Source organism: Argentina silus (genome assembly GCF_951799395.1).
Source record: "Argentina silus genome assembly, chromosome: 2".
Taxonomy (NCBI): Eukaryota; Metazoa; Chordata; class Actinopteri; order Argentiniformes; family Argentinidae; genus Argentina; species Argentina silus.
In genome coordinates this window covers 2,806,013-2,828,327 of record NC_139656.1, presented here as the reverse complement: position 1 = coordinate 2,828,327, position 22,315 = coordinate 2,806,013, and the positions used below count along the sequence as shown (strand labels likewise).

Here is a 22,315-nt window from a genome sequence, read left to right as displayed (position 1 = left end):
CAGTATCTCTCTCTGGACCTTTGCTCCGATAATTAAAACCTCTGTCTTATGTTTGTTCAATTGCAAGAAATGATGTGACATCCACAAGTTGATATGATCAATGCATTGAACCAGTTTATCAATAGGGCTGATGTCATTGGATGATAGAGATGTACAATTGTATATCATCGGCATAGCTCTAAACATTAATCCAGTGTTCTCTGATGATATTTCCCAGTATCAGCATATAGAGACTGAACAACACAGGTCGCAGAATGGAGCCTTGAGGAACCCCACGTTATGCTAGTGTTAGCCGAGGAGTGGTCACCATTGGAGACAAAATAGTCTCTGCCAGACAGATAAGTCCTAAACCAATCTAAAACTGAGCCAGAGAGGCCAGCACACTTCTGTAGTCTGTTAATAAGGATGTCATGATCGACCGTACCAAAAGCAGCGCTTAAGTCTAAAAGTACTAATATTGAGAGTTTCTAGTCATCCATGTTCATTCTCAGGTCATTTACAACTTTAACTAGCGCTGTCTCAGTGCTGTGTTGAGGCTGAGGGAAAGTGTCCAAAGACAGGGGCTCACGCACATTCAATATAACATGGTTTAGATCCAACCTGATTTTTGTTATCTTGTCTTTGAAAAATCCTGCAAACTCTTCACATTTTGATGTTGAGGTGAAGAAAGAGTTGAGAAAAGCATTCTGGGCTTATTAAAATTTTTAGAAATCAGCTTTGAGAAATGAGCTTGTCTTGCATTTCTAATGGCTTGACTGAAGATGTGTTCTTTAAAAATGTCACAATGGACTTCCAGCTTAGTTTTTCTTAATTGACGGTCAGCTTTTCTAAATGTTTTCTTTAAGTGAATAATATCCCCAGTTCTCCATGGTGGTTTCTCTTTAGATTTCGACATGAAATCTTTCCTGGGCGGGCATGCCCACAGTGTGTCGTGTGATGGGTGTTGAGGGATTGAGGGAATTAGACAGGGGAGGACGGGCGTGGAAGAAACCAGTAGTATAAAGAACAGTCACCTCTCCCCTAGCCAGGACTTCATCACTGCTCAGACAGGTAGAGGGCACCACACCTGCACACCTCACCACACCTGCAAGGCTTTGTGCAAACTGAACTAAGATGGCTTGTTATGAATAGAAATGTTTAAATTAAGATAGGAATGGAATTGTGTGACAAAATGTTTATGACAGTGGCTTACTTTGTCAATTGTTGATAAAGGCAATGAAAAACTACATTGCCCAATGTTAAAGGGCAGGATTAGTTTGACTATAATACTATATACTAATACTAGTGTGACATGATCAACTATTGAACATTTATACCGAAGCAAACTCTCAAAGTTAAAAGTTGTGACGAGTCAGTGAACAGTAATCTGTCTACCTCTCTGGATCATGTGTGTTGTGTGGAGGTTCCTCCTGTACTGTGTTTTTTACAAGGCTCTTATGTTGAGAATGGAGAACGTGTCCTATGCAGCCCTGAAGCAGCCAATCATCTTTGAGCTGGATGGTTTTGCGGTGCCGGAGGGCCAGGGTTATCTGCTGTTCTCCCTGGTCCTGGCCAACTACATGCTGGTCCTTGTGGGGAACGGGATTGTGTTGAGTGTGATTACAGTGGACAAGAAGTTGCACAGGCCCATGTATGTGATGGTGTGTAACCTGGCCACCTGTGACCTACTTGGAGGCACAGCTGTGATGACTCAGCTGATGAGACAGTTCCTGACAGGAGATAAGAGAATCCCATATGTCAGCGCCATCGCCCAGGCCTTCTCTATACACACCTATGGTACAGCTGCCCAGACAATACTGTGTGCCATGGCCTATGACAGGTATGAGACACTGTTCTACTCCTGTACTGTATATAGTGTAAACATTGTACAACTGTGTGGGAGAATAGATTACTCATTCAGCTAGGGCTCAATTTGTTAAAGTGCCACTTCACTTTCACCTCATATTTATTATCTCTAGCACCATACCAGTGTCTACGTATGTGAAAACTGTAATTTTCTACATTCTGTAGTCAATAAGATCGGGGGTAATTTCCTTTCTATGATATCATTGGGGGTAAAAAAAATATATTTTATTTTGTGATTTTCTAAATCTACAACCAGAAACACACTCCCCCTGGCTGGAATCTCGTTGTCACTGAAAGCACTGAAAGCATTTATTTTTTTACCCCCAATTACATCACATTTCCTCAGTACCTTTTCTCCATCTTATTGACTGTCAAATGTCAAAAATCACAGTTTTCACATATGTAGAGACGGGTACAGTTTGTTCCTGGAGATAATTAGTATGAGTTACAACAAAATGGTGAAGTGTCCCTTTAAATGTTTGCACCAGTGCAAACTTAATAATGGTTATTTTCAAGAAAGAGTAAACCATGAAAGTGACAATAATTTTGGAAGGACATGAATGATTGAGTGATCAAATAATGATTAACTGATTATGTTTCAGTATTGATTTAGTTATTTGAACATACAGTGCTGCTTGAAAGTATGTGAACCCCTTGTGCAATTATAGATGTTTTTTATTTTTGACCATGAAATCTTTATTTAATCAAAACCAGTCTTTTTTTAACTGACATAACAGGTTTATATTTACCAATTCCATATCCTGGTTTAGAGGAAATCATGCGTGTATAAAGAAATTAGTGTAGGTGCAAAAATAAGTGAAGTCCATGTTGCATTGGTTAAATCAAGTAGGTAAGTAGAATCAGGTGGGTAAATAATTGGGTACCAAATGAACCAATCAAAGGAGAGATATTTAGAAAAGAGTTTGGGCAGGACTCTGATAAATAGAGATAAGAAACCTGGTCAGTTTTGTGTTACCCATACAGGTGAATGCAAAACACACCATGCCGAGAGGAAAGGAGATCTCAGAGGACATCAGGAAGAGTGTAGTGAGAGCACATCAGTCTGAGGTAGGTTATAAAGTAATCTCAACAAGATTTGAGCTCCATCAGTCCACTGTGAGGCAAATCATTTAAAATTGCAGAGCATTTAACATGCCAGCAGCTCGGCTTAGAAGTGGACGCCCTTCCAAAATATCCCCAAGATCCACAAGAAAGATAAGAAATCAGGTAAAAGCCAACCCAAACATAACATCTAGAGATTTGCAGACCTCCCTTGCTGCATCTCAGGCAACTGTGCATGCTTCAACAATAAGAAGAATACTGAATCGAAATGGCATTCATGGGAGGTTTGCTAGGAAGAAGCCTCTGCTGTCAAAAAAAACCCAAACTGCCCATCTTAATTTTGCCAGAGACCACCTGGACAAGCCTGAAGGTTTCTGGAAGTCCGTTCTCTGGACAGATGAGTCCAAAATTGACCTTTTTGGTCACAATCAAAACCACTGTGTTTGGCGAAAACCTAACACTGCCTACCACCAAATGAACCTGGTGTGGTCCTCTGTGGCTCAGTTGGTAGAGTATGGCGCTAACAACGCTTAGGTCGTGAGTTTGATTCCCGCTGGGACCATATATACTGAAATATATGCACTCACTACAATGTAAGTCGCTTTGAATAAAAGCGTCAGCTAAATGGCATATATTATAACCTAATCCTAATATCCCAACAGTCAAGTATGGTGGTGGGAATGTCAAGATCTGCGGCTGCTTTTTTTGGACGACTCCACATCATTAAGGGAACCATGAATTCTGAGGTATATCAGGAGATTCTTGAACAGAACCTCAAGCCGTCAGTCAAGTAGCTAAAGCTGGGCTGAAAATGGGTCTTCCAACAAAACAACGACCCAGAGCATTCAAGCAAATCTACCAAAGAATGCTCATGTGAAAGAAGATGCTGGACCTGAAGCGGCCAGTTCATGCCAGACACCCCTCAAACCTCACTCATTTGGATGAGTTCTGTAAGGTGTGGGCAAAAATCCCTCAAAACAGATGTCAGAGACTGATTAGTGGCTATACGAGACGTTTACTCCAAGTTATCGCTGCTAATGGAGGTACCACAAGCTATTGACTGAAGAGGTTCATATATTTTTGAACACATAAAATGAGTTTTTGTTAAATAAACCACTTTTGTTAAATAAACAATGAAAATATATTTTCTTTTTGTTTGTGTCCTTCATTTGGAATGTGGGGTTTAGATAAAGATTTTAACTTCATTTTAATATTTTATACAAAAATAATGACCATCCCTGTAGGGTTCACAAACTTTCAAGCAGCACTGTAGCTATACAGTATGTAACCTATGTGAGACAATAAATGTTGTCCTTATGTATTCTATTTCTGTTTCGCTCTAAACTACAGGTATGTGGCTGTTTGTGAGCCGCTTCGGTACCAAGCCATCATGACACCGGCTCGGCTGGTGTTTTCCTGTGCTCTGGCCTGGGCTATAGCCATCCTCCTCATCGGGGTGCTTTTTGCCCTGAATCTGGGCACCCCCTTGTGTGGCACCCACATCAGAGACGTCATCTGCAGCAACCGCTCCATCCTGATCCTGGCCTGTCGGCCCACCCCTATCAACGACTATTACGGTAAGTTTGAGGATGACATAAGGAAGGATCAGACAGATATTCATGTCTACACAAAAAACATAGAGTAACAACAAGAGGAAAATAGTCAAGTACAAAACTGCACACTCTGTACAGATGTATTTTTTGTAACATGGCAGTACATGACCAGAAATGATATGCTGTAGCATTTGCTCTCTTGTTTGCTCAATCAGATTTTCTTGTCCATGTCTATAAGAATGTGTTTTATCTTAAAAAGCTTTATTGCATTTACTACCTTTAAAAAAAAGGTAGTAGATGCATATTTGGGAGTTCCATATTCCTTACAATCTCATTCCAGGTTTGTGTATTACCTGGACAGTGAGCACCTGTTCCTTCCTCCTCATCGCTTTCGCTTATGTCAAGATCCTGACTGCCTGCCTGAACAGGAACTGCAACAGCAACAGCCGCAGCAAGGCCGTGCAGACCTGTGCCACACACCTGGTCATCTACCTGACCTATGAGGTCACTATCCTCATCCTCGTCCTCAGTGTCCGTTTCCCTAATGTCTCTATGAACATGAAGAGGTTCTGCACCATACTGGTGTTCATAGTGCCCCCGACCATCAACCCTATAATATACGGCTTGGTCACCAAAGAATTACGTACAAGCATCGCTGGACTGTTTAAAAAACCGATCTCGCCCAAATACTGATGTACAGAATACAGATTACAGAATGTGTATGTTAAGAATGTCTGTTTGTTTCCCACAAGCAGATCATGCCTTTTTGTCACATCCTGTCTGATTGAAGCTTGCTCCTTTCATCTCCATGTTGATCAGAAAATGTTTGATGATTCTGTCCCTTTATGAATTTGTGTAGCTGATGACTGAATCTATACTACATGCCTAAACTTGTTATCTACTGAACTCAACTCAGTGCACTTTGAACACATGAAAAGTTCAATCTCAATGAAAATACAATTTATGATTCATTATACCCCTGGTTGAAAATAACTTAAATAAAAATTTTCAAGAAAATCTTTCAGGGAACGTTTGTTGACAAAATGTTCATCGTTAACACATTTGGAAGTTATATACAGTACAGCACGAAGGGCCAAGTCTTTATTTAGTCTATATTTTATAAAAGTGAATTCCAGAAGTTTAGTTGCCAATTATTCACCAGGAATTCTACCTCGATGTGATGACGGAAACAGGAAGGACCAGAAATTAGGGAGAAGTACAGATAAAAGAAATGAAGAGAAAGAAGTGAATCGAACAGCAGGGCCTATGTCTCAAAATGCACATTCATGACGCAAACATGAGATCCTCTGACAGCTGCATCCATACAGTTAGGCCTACATAACCCATCACCATAACCGCATAGTAGGAAAGCATATGACCCTTAGTAGACCTAAAGCTGCAATGGATGTTGGGATATTATCGAAACTCTGTGTGTGTGCTTGTGCGCATGTGAGTAACTCTGTTGTTTCATCACAGATGTTTGTTTGCCACTGTTGCTAACTAGGGGGGCCGTAGTAGTCTAATGAGTACCCTAGTCAGTCTGCCACTAATCATGCCCTGATAGCTCCGTTAGGGTTAATTAGCCCTCTGTAGGGACAAGGCCTACTCCTTCTCCATGCTGTCACTGGTGAATCAGAACTGTGCAGAATGTCCAGTTAATTAGACAAACAAACTAAAGTTTATTGCAGGAGATCAGACCCAACTGATCTGTGAGACTATGACTTTAAATGTTCAGTTTACCCATATTCCAGAAATTCCCAAGCTATTTCATCCAGACTGGCTCAGGGTCAGAGGGAGGGGAGACCACCACTGCACCCCGGTAAGATGACCCTTCCATGCATCCTGGCCTGATTGATAGGCGATGGCTGAAGAAGCCATCCATCCATCATTGAATACCACTGCCAGGATGCAGCAGTGGTCTCCCCTCCCTCTGTCCCTGAGCCTGTGTGGGTGCCTTCAACTCCTACAATAACCGTACATATTGTATTATAATTATTATTAGTAGTAGTAGTAGTAGTAGAAATATTGCATAACTTATTATATTGTGATTTGGTAGGCACAAATCTACGCAACTATGCTTTAGAATGACATGAGGACACAAGTGAAGTGTTAACACAACAACCTTATATGGTTTTCAGGTTTTGCAATTTTTGGGGGGCTTTTCTTTAGATCTTCCCCTCCAACCCAAATTCTTATAGAAATACACTGTTAGTTGAAACACAGTAGGTCTACATTTTCGCTAGTATGACAACAAGCACAATTCGGAATCTGTTATAAAGGAGGGATGTGTTCAAACTATCTGCGACCAAACGAAGCCAAAGCTGTCTTTAACTATGCAAGAAAGACGGCTAGGAAATTCTGACACTTGATAACACAGCAGAGTTGGGTTGACTTGAAACCTCAACATGCAACAAACTTACGTCCATCTCGATTTAGCAGCATTCATTTTCCCCGTGAAGAGGACTTTGTTCTTGGCCTGCCATTTTATTTGGGCCTCGATGTCCCAATCAGTCCCTGGATCAACAAATGTACTGTAACGCATACCTTCGCCTGTAGCTTGGTTGGGTAGCAAACAATCTAGCTAGTTACATCCTCAACATTAAGTCATGAATCTGGTCGTTAACTATACCATTAGCTATAACTATAGCTCGTTAAAATCTTTTGCTAGATATAGGCTAGCTGGCTAGCTAAAAAGATGACAAAACTAGTGTGATGTGACATTACAACTAGCACTTCTAAATCATATTCAAATTGTGTATACAATTATTCTGAAAAATACTTAAAATAGATCATTAAGCTCACTTATACACAAATCCTGCCGCCATTAACATCATCAGGTCCGTTGGTGAATCCTCTTCCTCCTTTGTGCAAATCGTGATGTCCACTGGGAAGGGAAAGTATGCTGACCACCGTGCTTCGTTATTCAGACCTCCCAAGTACACCAGTAGAATTTCCAGAATTAAATATGAACTTGACGTTTAACGGACGTGAATTTGGAACGGCACTTGATCACATGACCAAACATATCTGTACTTGGTATACGCTATAGATAGAGTGCAACAACGCATTTTGGAACACAGCTGTTGTCTTATTGTGTTATTGGAGTTAATTTAACTGAGGTTCGAGGGGACGGAGACCACCCCTCAACTAACCTAAGCTCCACCCGTAGTCAATTAACTACAATGCATTTATACTCACTTGATCTACCTGTCACCTGCGTATTTTTCTAAATCACTCTGACTGTACAACGTAGCACTCGTTGCGCTATTTTGCTTGTTTTCCTCTTGTTTGTTTTAGAACAATTACTTTGTGTATTTATGTGCCAATAAGCTGACTTTTGTCTGATGCAACTTGCAGTACAGCGACTACGTACGTTTTTTCATGCAGCCCCGGTAGGGGTCCCGCTCTCAGCCTTAGCATGCTGGCACCCCGCATAGCATATCCTGAGCCACGCAGGTCCTTACTGCTCGACTTGCTGTTTCCATGGCCAGTTTGTGTGCTAACCTCAGGTTGCCCCCTGATGTTTCCTTTGCTGGCTCTGTATCACCTCCAGCTACTGTCCATCTGCCTCCCAGCCCTAGCCAGGCCCTGTGCAGTCTCCCCCTGTGCTTACTGCCTTTGTTTTGTCCCCCCCTGTTTGTCTGACGTCCTTGTGCCCACAGGCTACACGATCCTTTACCCTTGCACTGACTTCCCCCTGTCCCTTCCTCTACCCTTCCTTCGGCTCTGGGGCCCCCTACTGCGGCCCCACCCACGATATTCAGAGGGCCCCTAATCTACCTCTCCTCTGCTCTCCCCTATCCCAGTGTTGACTTACTCTTCCCCTATCCCAGTGTTGACTTACTCTTCCCCTATCCCTGTGTTGTCTTCTCCCCCTTCCCCTCTCTCTCTTCAGGTAGCACTATCTCCCTCCATCGTTTTATAGACAATAAGTAAGAATTGGTTCCTTAACTTCCTCATGATGTAACTATGAGGCATCAACAACGGGGTCATAGTAATTATCAAATGGTTCCGCACAGAATTCTTATGACAAACAATGAATGTTGTTTGTCTTACTGTGCCCCAAAAATGTTTTTGATATATGTTGTCACTTTACATGGTATATGGAGTTGAGGGGTTTGTGTTATTACAGAAATTAACAATGATTACAGTGCATTTGCCCCTGATTTCCTTCAGGGGAATATTGTAAGTAGGAGAATAAACAAATAGTAACACTATGAGCCATCTAATTCTGATGATTACATATGACAGTCCAGCTGAAACACGACAGGGTGCTTCAGGGCTACCTACCATTACATAGGACACATTCTCTGAAGCAAGCCCATTAATAGTAGTATAATGGATTAGTGCAATTTGTGAAAAAAAAGAGCCCCTTTTAACCCTTTATGCCAGAAATGCATATAAAGTGAACTATGCAGGCTTGGCTTCTTTTTTTTTTCTTTTTTTTTTTTTTTACTTTTCTATGTTTTGATGACATCACATCATAAACATGTAAAAGTGGTGATAGTAGTTGGAATATAATTGGTTGAAATTAATTGGTTGAAATTGGTTGAAATGTGTTCGTCAGGTGTTCAAGTAACATTTTCTGAATGAATGGTACTCTATTGCAATGCTGACTCAACAAAATATGTTGGTGAGTGTGATGCTGCCAATGGAGGAGACAAACAGGACAACCGTGAAGGTGAGGCCATACATGTTGTTGATGTACACGCTCTCACAGGAGAGCTTGAGCAATGAGGCATTGTCACAAAAAAGGTTGGTGATCAGAGTCCAACAGCGGTTCAGTCGCAGGGTCTGCCTGTCCCGTCTGCGTCCAGAATGAAAACCCCCAGTCACGCCGTCAGGGTTTACTTCATCCCATTCCCATTCCTAACTATCCTTGGTCTCACATTTCTTTGAATTTCATCACCGGTCTTCCACCCTCACAAGGTAACACCATCATATTAGTTATAGTTTACCATTTTTTAAAACAAAACCTGTAGATTTGTGCCTCTCCGCAAACTCCCTACAGCCCAAGCGATTGCATGGTCCAGCATGTTTTTCGAGTGTTTGGTCTCCCACTGGACATCGTCTCTGACCAGACTCCGCAGTTCAGGGCCCAGTCGAACAGCCAGACGGAGAGGGCTAACCAGGACCTGGAGACAACCCTGAGGTGTATGGTATCCTCCAACCCCCGTGGCCTGGAGCAGCCACCTACTGTAGATTGAGTATGCACACAACACCCTAATCTGTTTCTCCACGGGCATGTCTCCCTTCCAGTGTCTCCTTGGTTACCAGCCCCCACTGTTCCCGGAGCAGGAGCCCAAGGTGGCAGCCGAGCAGAGGTTCGTTGCATGGAGGAGAGCTAGGTTGGCCCTGCTGAAGGTCTCCCGGTGTCAACAGATCCAGGCCAACAGGTTGCGCAGGACCGCACCATCGCTCCATCCCAGGCAGAGGGTTTAGCGATCCACCCTAGTCCACCCACCACTAGATGTCCTAGTGGCAGAGGACCTGAGTGATCTTGATGGAGCATATATTAAAAGCATGTCTAACAAGTATTCAGGCGCTAGTCCATTGAGTGAATTAAACACCAATAAAAGGATCTTATAATCTATCCTAGAACTGACAGGCAAGCAATGAAGGGACTTTAGGACAGGTGAGATGTGTGCTCTCCTTCTGGTCTTGGTTAGTACACGTGCTGCTGCATTCTGAATGATCTGTAGCTTATTTATAGCTTTCTTTGGTAGACCAGAAAGGAGAGCATTGTAGTAATCAAGCCTGCTCATGATAAAAGCATGCATAAGTCTCTTAGTATCTGCCTGGGAGAGAAGCAGTTTCACTTTAGCAATATTTCTAAAAGACGGTTTTAGTGAGATTACTGATTCCTGAGATTACTGAGATTCAAAATTGAAATCAGGGTCTAGAAGCACTCAGAGATTTTTTGCTAAGGGTTTGGCGTTTTGTACCAGGGATTTTAAGTTAGCACACAGTATCTCTCTCTGGACCTTTGCTCCGATAATTAAAACCTCTGTCTTATGTTTGTTCAATTGCAAGAAATTATGTGACATCCACAAGTTGATATGATCAATGCATTGAACCAGTTTATCAATAGGGCTGATGTCATTGGGTGATAGAGATGTACAATTGTATATCATCGGCATAGCTCGGAAAATGAATCCTGTGTTTTCTGATGATATTTCCCAGTGGCAGCATATAGAGACTGAACAACAGAGGTCGCAGAATGGAGCCTTGAGGAACCCCACGTTATGCTAGTGTTAGCCGAGGAGTGGTCACCAATGGAGACAAAATAGTCTCTGCCAGACAGATAAGTCCTAAACCAATCTAAAACTGAGCCAGAGAGGCCAGCACACTTCTGTAGTCTGTTAATAAGGATGTCATGATCGACCGTACCAAAAGCAGCGCTTAAGTCTAAAAGTACTAATATTGAGAGTGTAACAAGTCCCTTGCTCACAGATAGGCGGACGCAGTGTGGTGGTAAGGGAATGTCCCGTTTATTATAAAAATTGTTATTATTTCTTGTGTTGGCTGTCCAGCCTCCTCCAAACACTCGGCGACTTTCCAGTCGCCGTCCTCCTCTCGAACGCCGAGGCACACACATCTTAAACCATCTAGTCAACGAGGCTTCATTTGCAACAGGTGTGCAACGGAGCCTCGCTGACGTAACCCTGGCCACGGTCCTGTAGTTCCCTCTACAGGCCGAACGCTGCATGTCCCCCCACAGAGAGTTTCTAGTCATCCATGTTCATTCTCAGGTCATTTACAACTTCAACTAGCGCTGTCTCAGTGCTGTGTTGAGGCTGAGGGAAAGTGTCCAAAGACAGGGGCTCACGCACATTCAATATAACATGGTTTAGATCCAACCTGATTTTTGTTATCTTGTCTTTGAAAAATCCTGCAAACTCTTCACATTTTGATGTTGAGGTGAAGAAAGAGTGACTTCTTAGAACTGGATTGATGAGGCTGTCAATAGTTGAGAAAAGCATTCTGGGATTATTAAGATTTTTAGAAATCAGCTTTGAGAAATGAGCTTGTCTTGCATTTCTAATGGCTTGACTGAAGATGTGTTCTTTAAAAATGTCATAGAACTTCCAGAACTTCATGGACTTCCAGCTTAGTTTTTCTTAATTGACGCTCAGCTTTTCTTTAAGTTAATAATATCCCCAGTTCTCCATGGTGGTTTCTCTTTAGATTTCGACATGACATCTTTCCTGGGCGGGCATGCCCACAGTGTGTCGTGTGATGGGTGTAGGGATTGAGGGAATTAGACAGGGGAGGACGGGCGTGGAAGAAACCAGTAGTATAAAGAACAGTCACCTCTCCCCTAGCCAGGACTTCATCACTGCTCAGACAGGTAGAGAGCACCACACCTGCACACCTCACCACACCTGCAAGGCTTTGTGCAAACTGAACTAAGATGGCTTGTTATGAATAGAAATGTTTAAATTAAGATAGGAATGGAATTGTGTGCCAAAATGTTTATGACAGTGGCTTACTTTGTCAATTGTTGATAAAGGCAATAAAAAACTACATTGCCCAATGTTAAAGGGCAGGATTAGTTTAGACTATAATACTATATACTAATACTAGTTTGTGTAGAATACTATTATTCTCAGACATGATCAACTATTGAACATTTATACTGAAGCAAACTCTCAAAGTTAAAAGTTGTGACGAGTCAGTGAACAGTAATCTGTCTACCTCTCTGGATCATGTGTGTTGTGTGGAGGTTCCTCCTGTACTGTGTTTTTTACAAGGCTCTTATGTTGAGAATGGAGAACGTGTCCTATTCAGCCCTGAAGCAGCCAATCATCTTTGAGCTGGATGGTTTTGCGGTGCCAGAGGGCCAGGGTTATCTGCTGTTCTCCCTGGTCCTGGCCAACTACATGCTGGTCCTTGTGGGGAACGGGATTGTGTTGAGTGTGATTACAGTGGACAAAAAGCTGCACAGGCCCATGTATGTGATGGTGTGTAACCTGGCCGCCTGTGACCTACTTGGAGGCACAGCTGTGATGACTCAGCTGATGAGACAGTTCCTGACAGGAGATAAGAGAATCCCATATGTCAGCGCCATCGCCCAGGCCTTCTCTATACACACCTATGGTACAGCTGCCCAGACAATATTGTGTGCCATGGCCTATGACAGGTATGAGACACTGTTCTACTCCTGTACTGTATATAGTGTAAACATTGTATAACTGTGTGGGAGAATAGATTACTCATTCAGCTAGGGCTCAATTTGTTAAAGTGCCACTTCACTTTCACCTCATATTTATTATCTCTAGCACCATACCAGTGTCTACGTATGTGAAAACTGTAATTTTCTACATTCTGTAGTCAATAAGATCGGGGGTAATTTCCTTTCTATGATATCATTGGGGGTAAAAAAAATATATATATATTTAGTGATTTTCTAAATCTACAACCAGAAACACACTCCCCCTGGCTGGAATCTCGTTGTCGTTTCTGATAATCACTGAATGCATTTATTTTTTTACCCCCAATTACATCACATTTCCTCAGTACCTTTTCTCCATCTTATTGACTGTCAAATGTCAAAAATCACAGTTTTCACATATGTAGAGACGGGTACAGTTTGTTCCTGGAGATAATTAGTATGAGTTACAACAAAATGGTGAAGTGTCCCTTTAAATGTTTGCACCAGTGCAAACTTAATAATGGTTATTTTCAAGAAAGAGTAAACCATGAAAGTGACAATAATTTTGGAAGGACATGAATGATTGAGTGATCAAATAATGATTAACTGATTATGTTTCAGTATTGATTTAGTTATTTGAACATACAGTGCTGCTTGAAAGTATGTGAACCCCTTGTGCAATTATAGATGTTTTTTATTTTTGACCATGAAATCTTTATTTAATCAAAACCAGTCTTTTTTTAACTGACATAACAGGTTTATATTTACCAATTCCATATCCTGGTTTAGAGGAAATCATGCGTGTATAAAGAAATTAGTGTAGGTGCAAAAATAAGTGAAGTCCATGTTGCATTGGTTAAATCAAGTAGGTAAGTAGAATCAGGTGGGTAAATAATTGGGTACCAAATGAACCAATCAAAGGAGAGATATTTAGAAAAGAGTTTGGGCAGGACTCTGATAAATAGAGATAAGAAACCTGGTCAGTTTTGTGTTACCCATACAGGTGAATGCAAAACACACCATGCCGAGAGGAAAGGAGATCTCAGAGGACATCAGGAAGAGTGTAGTGAGAGCACATCAGTCTGAGGTAGGTTATACCTGTGAGAGCTCCATCAGTCCACTGTGAGGCAAATCATTTAAAATTGCAGAGCATTTAACATGCCAGCAGCTCGGCCTAGAAGTGGACGCCCTTCCAAAATATCCCCAAGATCCACAAGAAAGATAAGAAATCAGGTAAAAGCCAACCCAAACATAACATCTAGAGATTTGCAGACCTCCCTTGCTGCATCTCAGGCAACTGTGCATGCTTCAACAATAAGAAGAATACTGAATCGAAATGGCATTCATGGGAGGTTTGCTAGGAAGAAGCCTCTGCTGTCAAAAAAGAACCAAATTGCCCATCTTAATTTTGCCAGAGACCACCTGGACAAGCCTGAAGGTTTCTGGAAGTCCGTTCTCTGGACAGATGAGTCCAAAATTGACCTTTTTGGTCACAATCAAAACCACTGTGTTTGGCGAAAACCCAACACTGCCTACCACCAAAAGAACCTGGTGTGGTCCTCTGTGGCTCAGTTGGTAGAGCGTGGCGCTAACAACGCTTAGGTTGTGAGTTTGATTCCCGCTGGGACCATATATACTGAAATATATGCACTCACTGCAATGTAAGTCACTTTGAATAAAAGCGTCAGCTAAATGGCATATATTATAACCTTATCCCAACAGTCAAGTATGGTGGTGGGAATGTCAAGATCTGGGGCTGCTTTTTTTGGACGACTCCACATCATTAAGGGAACCATGAATTCTGAGGTATATCAGGAGATTCTTGAACAGAATCTCAAGCCGTCAGTCAAGGAGCTAAAGCTGGGCTGAAAATGGGTCTTCCAACAAAACAACGACCCAGAGCATTCTAGCAAATCTACCAAAGAATGCTCATGTGAAAGAAGATTTGTGTTTTGGATTGGCAAAGTCAAACTTCTGACCAAAATCCAATCGAGATGCTGGACCTGAAGCGGCCAGTTCATGCCAGACACCCCTCAAACCTCACTCATTTGGATGAGTTCTGTAAGGTGTGGGGAAAAATCCCTCAAAACAGATGTCAGAGACTGATTAGTGGTTATACGAGGTGTTTACTCCAATTTATCGCTGCTAATGGAGGTACCACAAGCTATTGACTGAAGAGGTTCATATATTTTTCCACACATAAAATGAGTTTTTGTTAAATAAACCACTTTTGTTAAATAAACAATGAAAATATATAATTTGTTTGTGTCCTTTATTTGGAATGTGGGGTTTAGATAAAGATTTTAACTTCATTTTTAATATTTTATACAAAAATAATGACCATCCCTGTAGGGTTCACAAACTTTCAAGCAGCACCGTAGCTGTACAGAATGTAACCTATATGAGACAATAAATGTTGTCTGTATGTATTCTATTTCTGTTTCACTCTAAACTACAGGTATGTGGCTGTTTGTGAGCCGCTTCGGTACCAAGCCATCATGACACCGGCTCGGCTGGTGTTTTCCTGTGCTCTGGCCTGGGCTATAGCCATCCTCCTCATCGGGGTGCTTTTTGCCCTGAATCTGGGCACCCCCTTGTGTGGCACCCACATCAGAAACGTCATCTGCAGCAACCGCTCCATCCTGATCCTGGCCTGTCGGCCCACCCCTATCAATGACTATTACGGTAAGTTTTAGGATGACATAAGGAAGGATCAGACAGATATTCATGTCTACACAAAAAACATAGAGTAACAACAAGAGGAAAATAATCAAGTACAAAACTGCACACTTTGTACAGATGTATTTTTTGTAACATTGTAGTACATGACCAGAAATGATATGCTGTAGCATTTGCTCTCTTGTTTGCTCAATCAGATTTTCTTGTCCATGTCTATAAGAATGTGTTTTATCTTAAAAAGCTTTATTGACAAAAAAAAAAGGTAGTAGATGCAGGTACTCATTTGGGAGTTCCATATTCTTTACAATCTCATTCCAGGCTTGTGTATTACCTGGACAGTGAGCACCTGTTCCTTCCTCCTCATCGCTTTCGCCTATGTCAAGATCCTGACTGCCTGCCTGAACAGGAACTGCGACAGCAACAGCCGCAGCAAGGCCGTGCAGACCTGTGCCACACACCTGGTCGTCTACCTGACCTATGAGGTCACTATCCTCATCCTCGTCCTCAGTGTCCGTTTCCCTAACGTCTCTATGAACATGAAGAGGTTCTGCACCATACTGGGGTTCATAGTGCCCCCGACCATCAACCCTATAATATACGGCTTGGTCACCAAAGAATTACGTACAAGCATCGCTGGACTGTTTAAAAAACCGATCTCGCCCAAATACTGATGTACAGAATACAGAATTTGTATGCTAAGAATATCTGTTTGTTTCCCACAGGCAGATCATGCCTTTTTGTCACATCCTGTCTGACTGAAGCTTGCTCCTTTCATCTCCATGTTGATCAGAAAATGTTACATGATTCTGTCCCTTTATGAATTTGTGTAGCTGATGACTGAATCTATACTACATGCCTAAACTTGTTATCTATTGAACTCTACTCTCTGCACTTTGAGATTGCACTTTTCATGTGTTCAATGAAAATACAATTTATGATTCATTATACCCCTGGTTGAAAATAACTTCAATAAAAATGTTCAAAAAAATCTTTCAGGGAACGTTTGTTGACAAAATGTTGATCGTTAACACATTTTGTAGTTGTATACAGTACAGCACGAAGGGCCAAGTCTTTATTTAGTCTATATTTTCTATAAGTGCATTCCAGAAGTTTAGCTGCCAATTATTCACCAGGAATTCTACCTCGATGTGATGACGGAAACAGGAAGGACCAGAAATTAGGGAGGAGTACGGATAAAAGAAATGAAGAGAAAGAAGTGAATCGAACAGCAGGGCCTATGTCTCAAAATGCACATTCATGACGCAAACATGAGATCCTCTGACAGCTGCATCCATACAGTTAGGCCTACATAACCCATCACCATAACCGCATAGTAGGAAAGCATATGACCCTTAGTCGACCTAAAGCTGCAATGGATGTTGGGATATTATCGAAACTCTGTGTGTGTGCTTGTGCGCATGTGAGTAACCCTGTTTCATCACAGATGTTTGTTTGCCACTGTTGCTAACCTCTTTGGTAGGGGGGCCGTAGTAGTCTAATGAGTACCCTAGTCACTCTGCCACTAATCATGCCCTGATAGCCCCGTTAGGGTTAATTAGCCCTCTGTAGGGACAAGGCCTACTCCTTCTCCATGCTGTCACTGGTGAATCAGAACTGTGCAGAATGTCCAGTTAATTAGACAAACAAACTAAAGTTTATTGCAGGAGATCAGACCCAACTGATCTGTGAGACTATGACTTTAAATGTTCAGTTTACCCATATTCCAGAAATTCCCAAGCTATTTCATCCAGACTGGCTCAGGGTCAGAGGGAGGGGAGACCACCACTGCACCCCGGTAAGATGACCCATCCATGCATCCTGGCCTGATTGATAGGCGATGGCTGAAAAGCCATCCATCCATCATTGAATACCACTGCCAGGATGCAGCAGTGGTCTCCCCTCCCTCTGTCCCTGAGCCTGTGTGGGTGCCTTCAACTCCTATAATAACCGTACATATTGTATTATAATTATTATTAGTAGTAGTAGTAGAAATATTGCATAACTTATTATATTGTGATTTGGTAGGCACAAATCTACGACAACTATGCTTTAGGATGACATGAGGACACAAGTGAAGTGTTAACACAACAACCTTATATGGTTTTCAGGTTTTGCAATTTTTTGGGGGCTTTTTTTAGATCTTCCCCTCCAACCCAAATTCTTAAATACACTGTTAGTTGAAACACAATAGGTCTACATTTTCGCTAGTATAACAAAAAGCACAATTCGGAATCTGTTATAAAGGAGGGATGTGTTCAAACTATCTGCGACCAAACGAAGCCAAAGCTGTCTTTAACTATGCAAGAAAGACGGCTAGGAAATTCTGACACTTGATAACACAGCGGAGTTGGGTAGACTTGAAACCTCAACATGCAACAAACTTACGTCCATCTCGATTTAGCAGCATTCATTTTCCCCGTGAAGAGGGCTTTGTTCTTGGCCTGCCATTTTATTTGGGCCTCCATGTCCTAATCAGTCCCTGGATCAACAAATGGACTGTAACGCATACCTTCGCCTGTAGCTTGGTTGGGTAGCAAACAATCTAGCTAGTTACATCATCAACATTAAGTCATGAATCTGGTCGTTAACTATAACATTAGCTATAACTATAGCTCGTTAAAACCTTTTGCTAGATTTCGGCTAGCTGGCTAGCTAAAATGATGACAAAACTAGTGTGATGTGACATTACAACTAGCACTTCTAAATCATATTCAAATTGTGTATACAATTATTCTGAAAAATACTTAAAATAGATCATTAAGCTCACTTATACACAAATCCTGCCACCATCATCATCATCATCATGTCCGTTGGTGAAGAAAAATTCTAAATCCTCTTTCTTCCTCTACCTCCTATGTGCAAATCGTGATGTCCACTGGGAAGGGAAAGTATGCTGACCACCGTGCTTCGTTATTCAGTCCTCCCAAGTACACCAGTAGAATTTCCAGAATTAAATATGAACTTGACGTTTAACGGACGTGAATTTGGAACGGCACTTGATCACATGACCAAACATATCTGTACTTGGTATACGCTATAGATAGAGTGCAACAACGCATTTTGGAACACAGCTGTTGTCTTATTGTGTTATTGGAGTTAATTTAACTGAGGTTCGAGAGGACGGAGACCACGCCTCAACTAATCTCAGCTCCACCCGTAATCAATTAACGACAATTCATTTATATCATCTCACCTGATCTACCTGTGTGTTTTGCTAAATCGCTCTAACTATACAGCGTAGCACTCGTTGCGCTATTTTGTTTGTTTTCCTCTCGTTTGCTTTGCTAGCCAGTTACCTTGAATTGTTTGTGTGCTAGCCAACTAACAAATGAAAAATCCCTTTTGTAAATTTGTAAACCGAGAGAACTCTGTTTTATATTTTATACACCTTGACCATGAATGACAACTAACTTTTGGGGAATATTGTAAAAAGGAGAATAAACAAAAACAAAAAACACTATGAGCCATCTAATTCTGATAACTACACGTCAATCGATACAATCTCATTAGGAGCCAGGTACTGCCATGAATATCCATATCGTCATAATACACTATGCTACTGTACGTCTTGTACAAAGAAAAAACTGCCATTTATTACAGCTGACAAAGTGAGCTGTATTAAATTAGGTGTATTGATCCTTAGACCAGATATAATGCAACTATAAGGCACTATAATAAAAGTACTTAGTGAGACTTTTTGGAATTACAAAAAGTTAAATAGTTTAAAAAGTAGTGTAACGACCCTGTGTAAAGTCCATTAGCGGCTCTGCCAATGGAGTTAAATGTCTTCGTGTTGTAGCTAGCGCAGCCAGTTTGTAAACGGAAGGTCGTGAGTTCGATACCCGCTTACGGCAAGCTACTCTACCCTGCTGTTTGCTGCAGTATAATAGATATCAGAAATATTTTTACAAGGTTAATAATTTGGAGTTTTCTGCACATTTTACAGTTGGATTTAGTTGTGAGTAGCTTCAAAGTTGTAAGAGCAGCGTTGGTAAAAGTTTTTTTGCACTTTCAAATTTTAATAGTTTAAAAAGTATAATGACATTGAAAAATATAAATGTAAGCAACGCGAGTTAGAGGCCTCTGCATGTTTTAAAGTTGGAATGGTGTGACTAGCTTAAAAGTTGTTGGAGGACTAGCAGTGTGAAACAGTTGGAAGAAAGCAAATAATAGTTGCAGTCTCTTTTTGGTAGTTGATTAAGTTAAGATGTTTTGGACTATAGATATTCCAATATATGGATGGATGGATAAATAGATTCGATTTTTTAATAACATTTCAGTTGTTGTTGTTTTTTAAATCTACAACCACAAACGCACTCCTTCTAGCTTTTTGTTATGTGACTTTAGCTGTATGTAATCTATATGAAACTGTGCAACAAATGTTGTCCTTGAATGATTCTAATGTATTATTTTAGTTTTTCACCTTATGGTGGTGTTGCATACTCCTACTTTTACTGTATAACTGTATAACTGAGTATAACTGTTAATAAAAAGGCATGAGACGGAGGAGTATTTCTTATGGGTAATTGTATTCTTGTCAGAACCCCGGAATCTGCACAACCATAACACACAAGGTATACTGTATATCGAAATGACTGGACAGTTGAATAACAAAAACCGTTGTATTGAAAATGGGCAACTGACCTGGCGAACGAGAAGAAAACAGGAAGCGTAGCGTGAAATCAAAATCATTATTTTAAGGATATAAACGGTCGTTTTAGAGTGAGTTTGAGATTTATATACTGGAGTATAACTGTTAATAAAAAGGCATGAGACAGAGGAGTATTTCTTATGGGTAACTGTATCTTGTCAGAACCCCGGAATCCGCACAACCAAGACACACAAGGTATATAAAGGATACGTGACGGTATCTTCGAAGGGACAAACTTAGATGGCCAATACATAACAGGTGGAAAATATTGAGATTACTTATGTTTAGACATAAAACCATCATGTGTGATCATATGTGTATAGTTTTAGTATATTACATGATTGCATGACTGATCATATCACTTAATAATTTCTACCTTTGTGAATGCTTTTATGTTCTATTGATGCGCCAGAATGTCCATGACAACAGTGCCCCTGCTGGCACCTCAGGGTCTGATTAAGTCAAGTGTAATGTATCTGATCTCTCTATTGTCGCGAGACCGATTTTCACTGCTGTCTGAGATCTGCACACAAAGAAGAGCTGTGTTGAGCAAACTCCACTAAACTAGTTTCAATGTATGGAATCACTTTCTGAAATATGGGTAAACTGCCTATTTAACCCTGAAAAGTAACAGTAGTCCAATCTGATTGCATGTGTCTACCATATGTACTATATAATAATTGTGTTCATGTAGATCTTTCTGAAAAGTCCATGGTTTATGAAATGATTACAAACAGACAGTTTTTATGTTACCCTTTAGTCACCTCCTAACAAGTGTGAGACACAACCCATGTCTGAAACTGAAACTGAAATTATCACCTTGTTGGCCGGTCTGGGTGGCTGATGTTTGTCCACCTGATGCAGGTGTGCCACTGGTGGGCCGGCCCGAGTGCTGGCCATGTCCCTTTGATGCCTCAGGCCACCTGCTTTTACGCTGGTTCTCTTGTATTGTTTAGTATACATGATTTTTCACACACTAATTCAATATAATGGAAAAAGCTTATTTTTTTCAGTTTATGTAGAAAACATTAAAAACGAATGGCCTTTTTGCAATTGTAATTGAATTGTAATTTCAATCCACTTCCTGAATTGACTGAAAAGAAATTAAATTGATGCCAACCCTGAACATTATAACTTCTACAGTTCATAACAAAACACATCATGGAGACACTTTCTTGGACTGGAACATGTGCACCATAAGTTTGCGTATCTCTTTGGACTGCAGCCCGTAAATGATGGGGTTCATGCTGCCAGGGACGATGTGAAAGAGCAGTGCGGACAGTTTCCTGTAATCTGAGTATTGAGGGAAGCGATGCAGGATGATGTTGACGAAACCGCACACCAGCATGATCAGGTACACAACCAGGTGTGTGCTGCAGGTCTTCATGGCCTTACTGTTAAGAGCCTTGTTCTTATTGGTCAGGCAGACGGCCACGATCTTCAAGTAGGTGAGCGTGATGCTGCCAATAGAGGAGACTAACAGCACCACCGTGAAGGTGAGGCCATACACGTTGTTGATGTACACGCTCTCACAGGAGAGCTTGAACAATGAGGCATTGTCACAGTATGGATTGGAGATCAGAGTCCTGCAGCGGCTCAGTCGCAGGGTCAGACCCAGCAGAATGCCCACTAGGACCAAGCCCACCGCCCAAGCAGACACAGAAAGCTTCATCACCATACTGTTGTTCATGATGGTGGTGTAGCGCAGGGGGTTGCAGATGGCCACGTACCTGTCAAAGGCCATGATCATCAGTATCGTGTGTGAGGCGGTGCCGAACATGTGTGAGCAGAAGGCCTGGACCACACACTCGGTGTAGCTGATGTAGCGCTCAGATGCCGGGACCAGGAGGTCGCCCAGCAGCCTAGGGATCATAATAGAGTTACCGATGACATCGTTTAAGGGCAGGTTGCAGAAGAGGATATACATGGGCTGGTGCAGGCTCCTCTCCATGTATATGAGAACCACCATACCCACGTTGGTGACCATGATGAAGAGGTAGGAGAAGAAGAAGAAGAGGAAGACGGGGTACATGGACTGCTGGGTGACCTTTAACCCCTCCAGCTGGAGGATGTAGCTGTTATAGGTCAGGTTCTCCATCAGCTGTCTGAGAAAGAAAAAGAGGGGAGAGAGGAAAAACAAAATAGAGAGGAGAGGAAAGAGATAAAAGAGAGGGAAGAGAAAGAAAGAAAACTATTTCACATGTGCGATGGATGGCATTGGTATTGTCACATTGCCTTGTTTGGCAAGATAATGACAAGCTGGCTAGAGCAGAAACAGACGAACACACAGGCAAAAGGGAATAGGTTTGATATTTGAGAAAATAGTGGAACTTCAATGCATCTCAACTGTGATTGACTATAGCAATATTT

The 22,315-nt window shown here is 41.5% G+C and overlaps 3 protein-coding genes across 3 annotated transcripts; 2 read left to right on the top strand and 1 right to left on the bottom strand.

The window, feature by feature from the left end:
* Positions 1 to 1,445: 1,445 nt before the first annotated feature.
* On the top strand, positions 1,446 to 5,153 carry LOC310821757 (olfactory receptor 5V1-like; the record flags this gene model as incomplete). Its single annotated transcript, XM_083693958.1, has 3 exons — positions 1,446 to 1,819; positions 4,258 to 4,484; positions 4,822 to 5,153. 3 exons carry the CDS (start codon positions 1,446 to 1,448, stop codon positions 5,151 to 5,153), a joined length of 933 nt encoding a protein of 310 aa, XP_083550084.1.
* Positions 5,154 to 12,229: 7,076 nt separating this feature from the next.
* Positions 12,230 to 15,965, top strand: LOC310821751 (olfactory receptor 52K2-like; the record flags this gene model as incomplete). Its single annotated transcript, XM_083693948.1, has 3 exons — positions 12,230 to 12,603; positions 15,074 to 15,300; positions 15,613 to 15,965. 3 exons carry the CDS (start codon positions 12,230 to 12,232, stop codon positions 15,963 to 15,965), a joined length of 954 nt encoding a protein of 317 aa, XP_083550074.1.
* Positions 15,966 to 21,104: 5,139 nt separating this feature from the next.
* Positions 21,105 to 22,043, bottom strand: LOC310821744 (olfactory receptor 52N5-like; the record flags this gene model as incomplete). Its single annotated transcript, XM_083693933.1, has 1 exon — positions 21,105 to 22,043. The coding sequence occupies one exon, from the start codon at positions 22,041 to 22,043 to the stop codon at positions 21,105 to 21,107; it is 939 nt and encodes a 312-aa protein (XP_083550059.1).
* Positions 22,044 to 22,315: the final 272 nt, after the last annotated feature.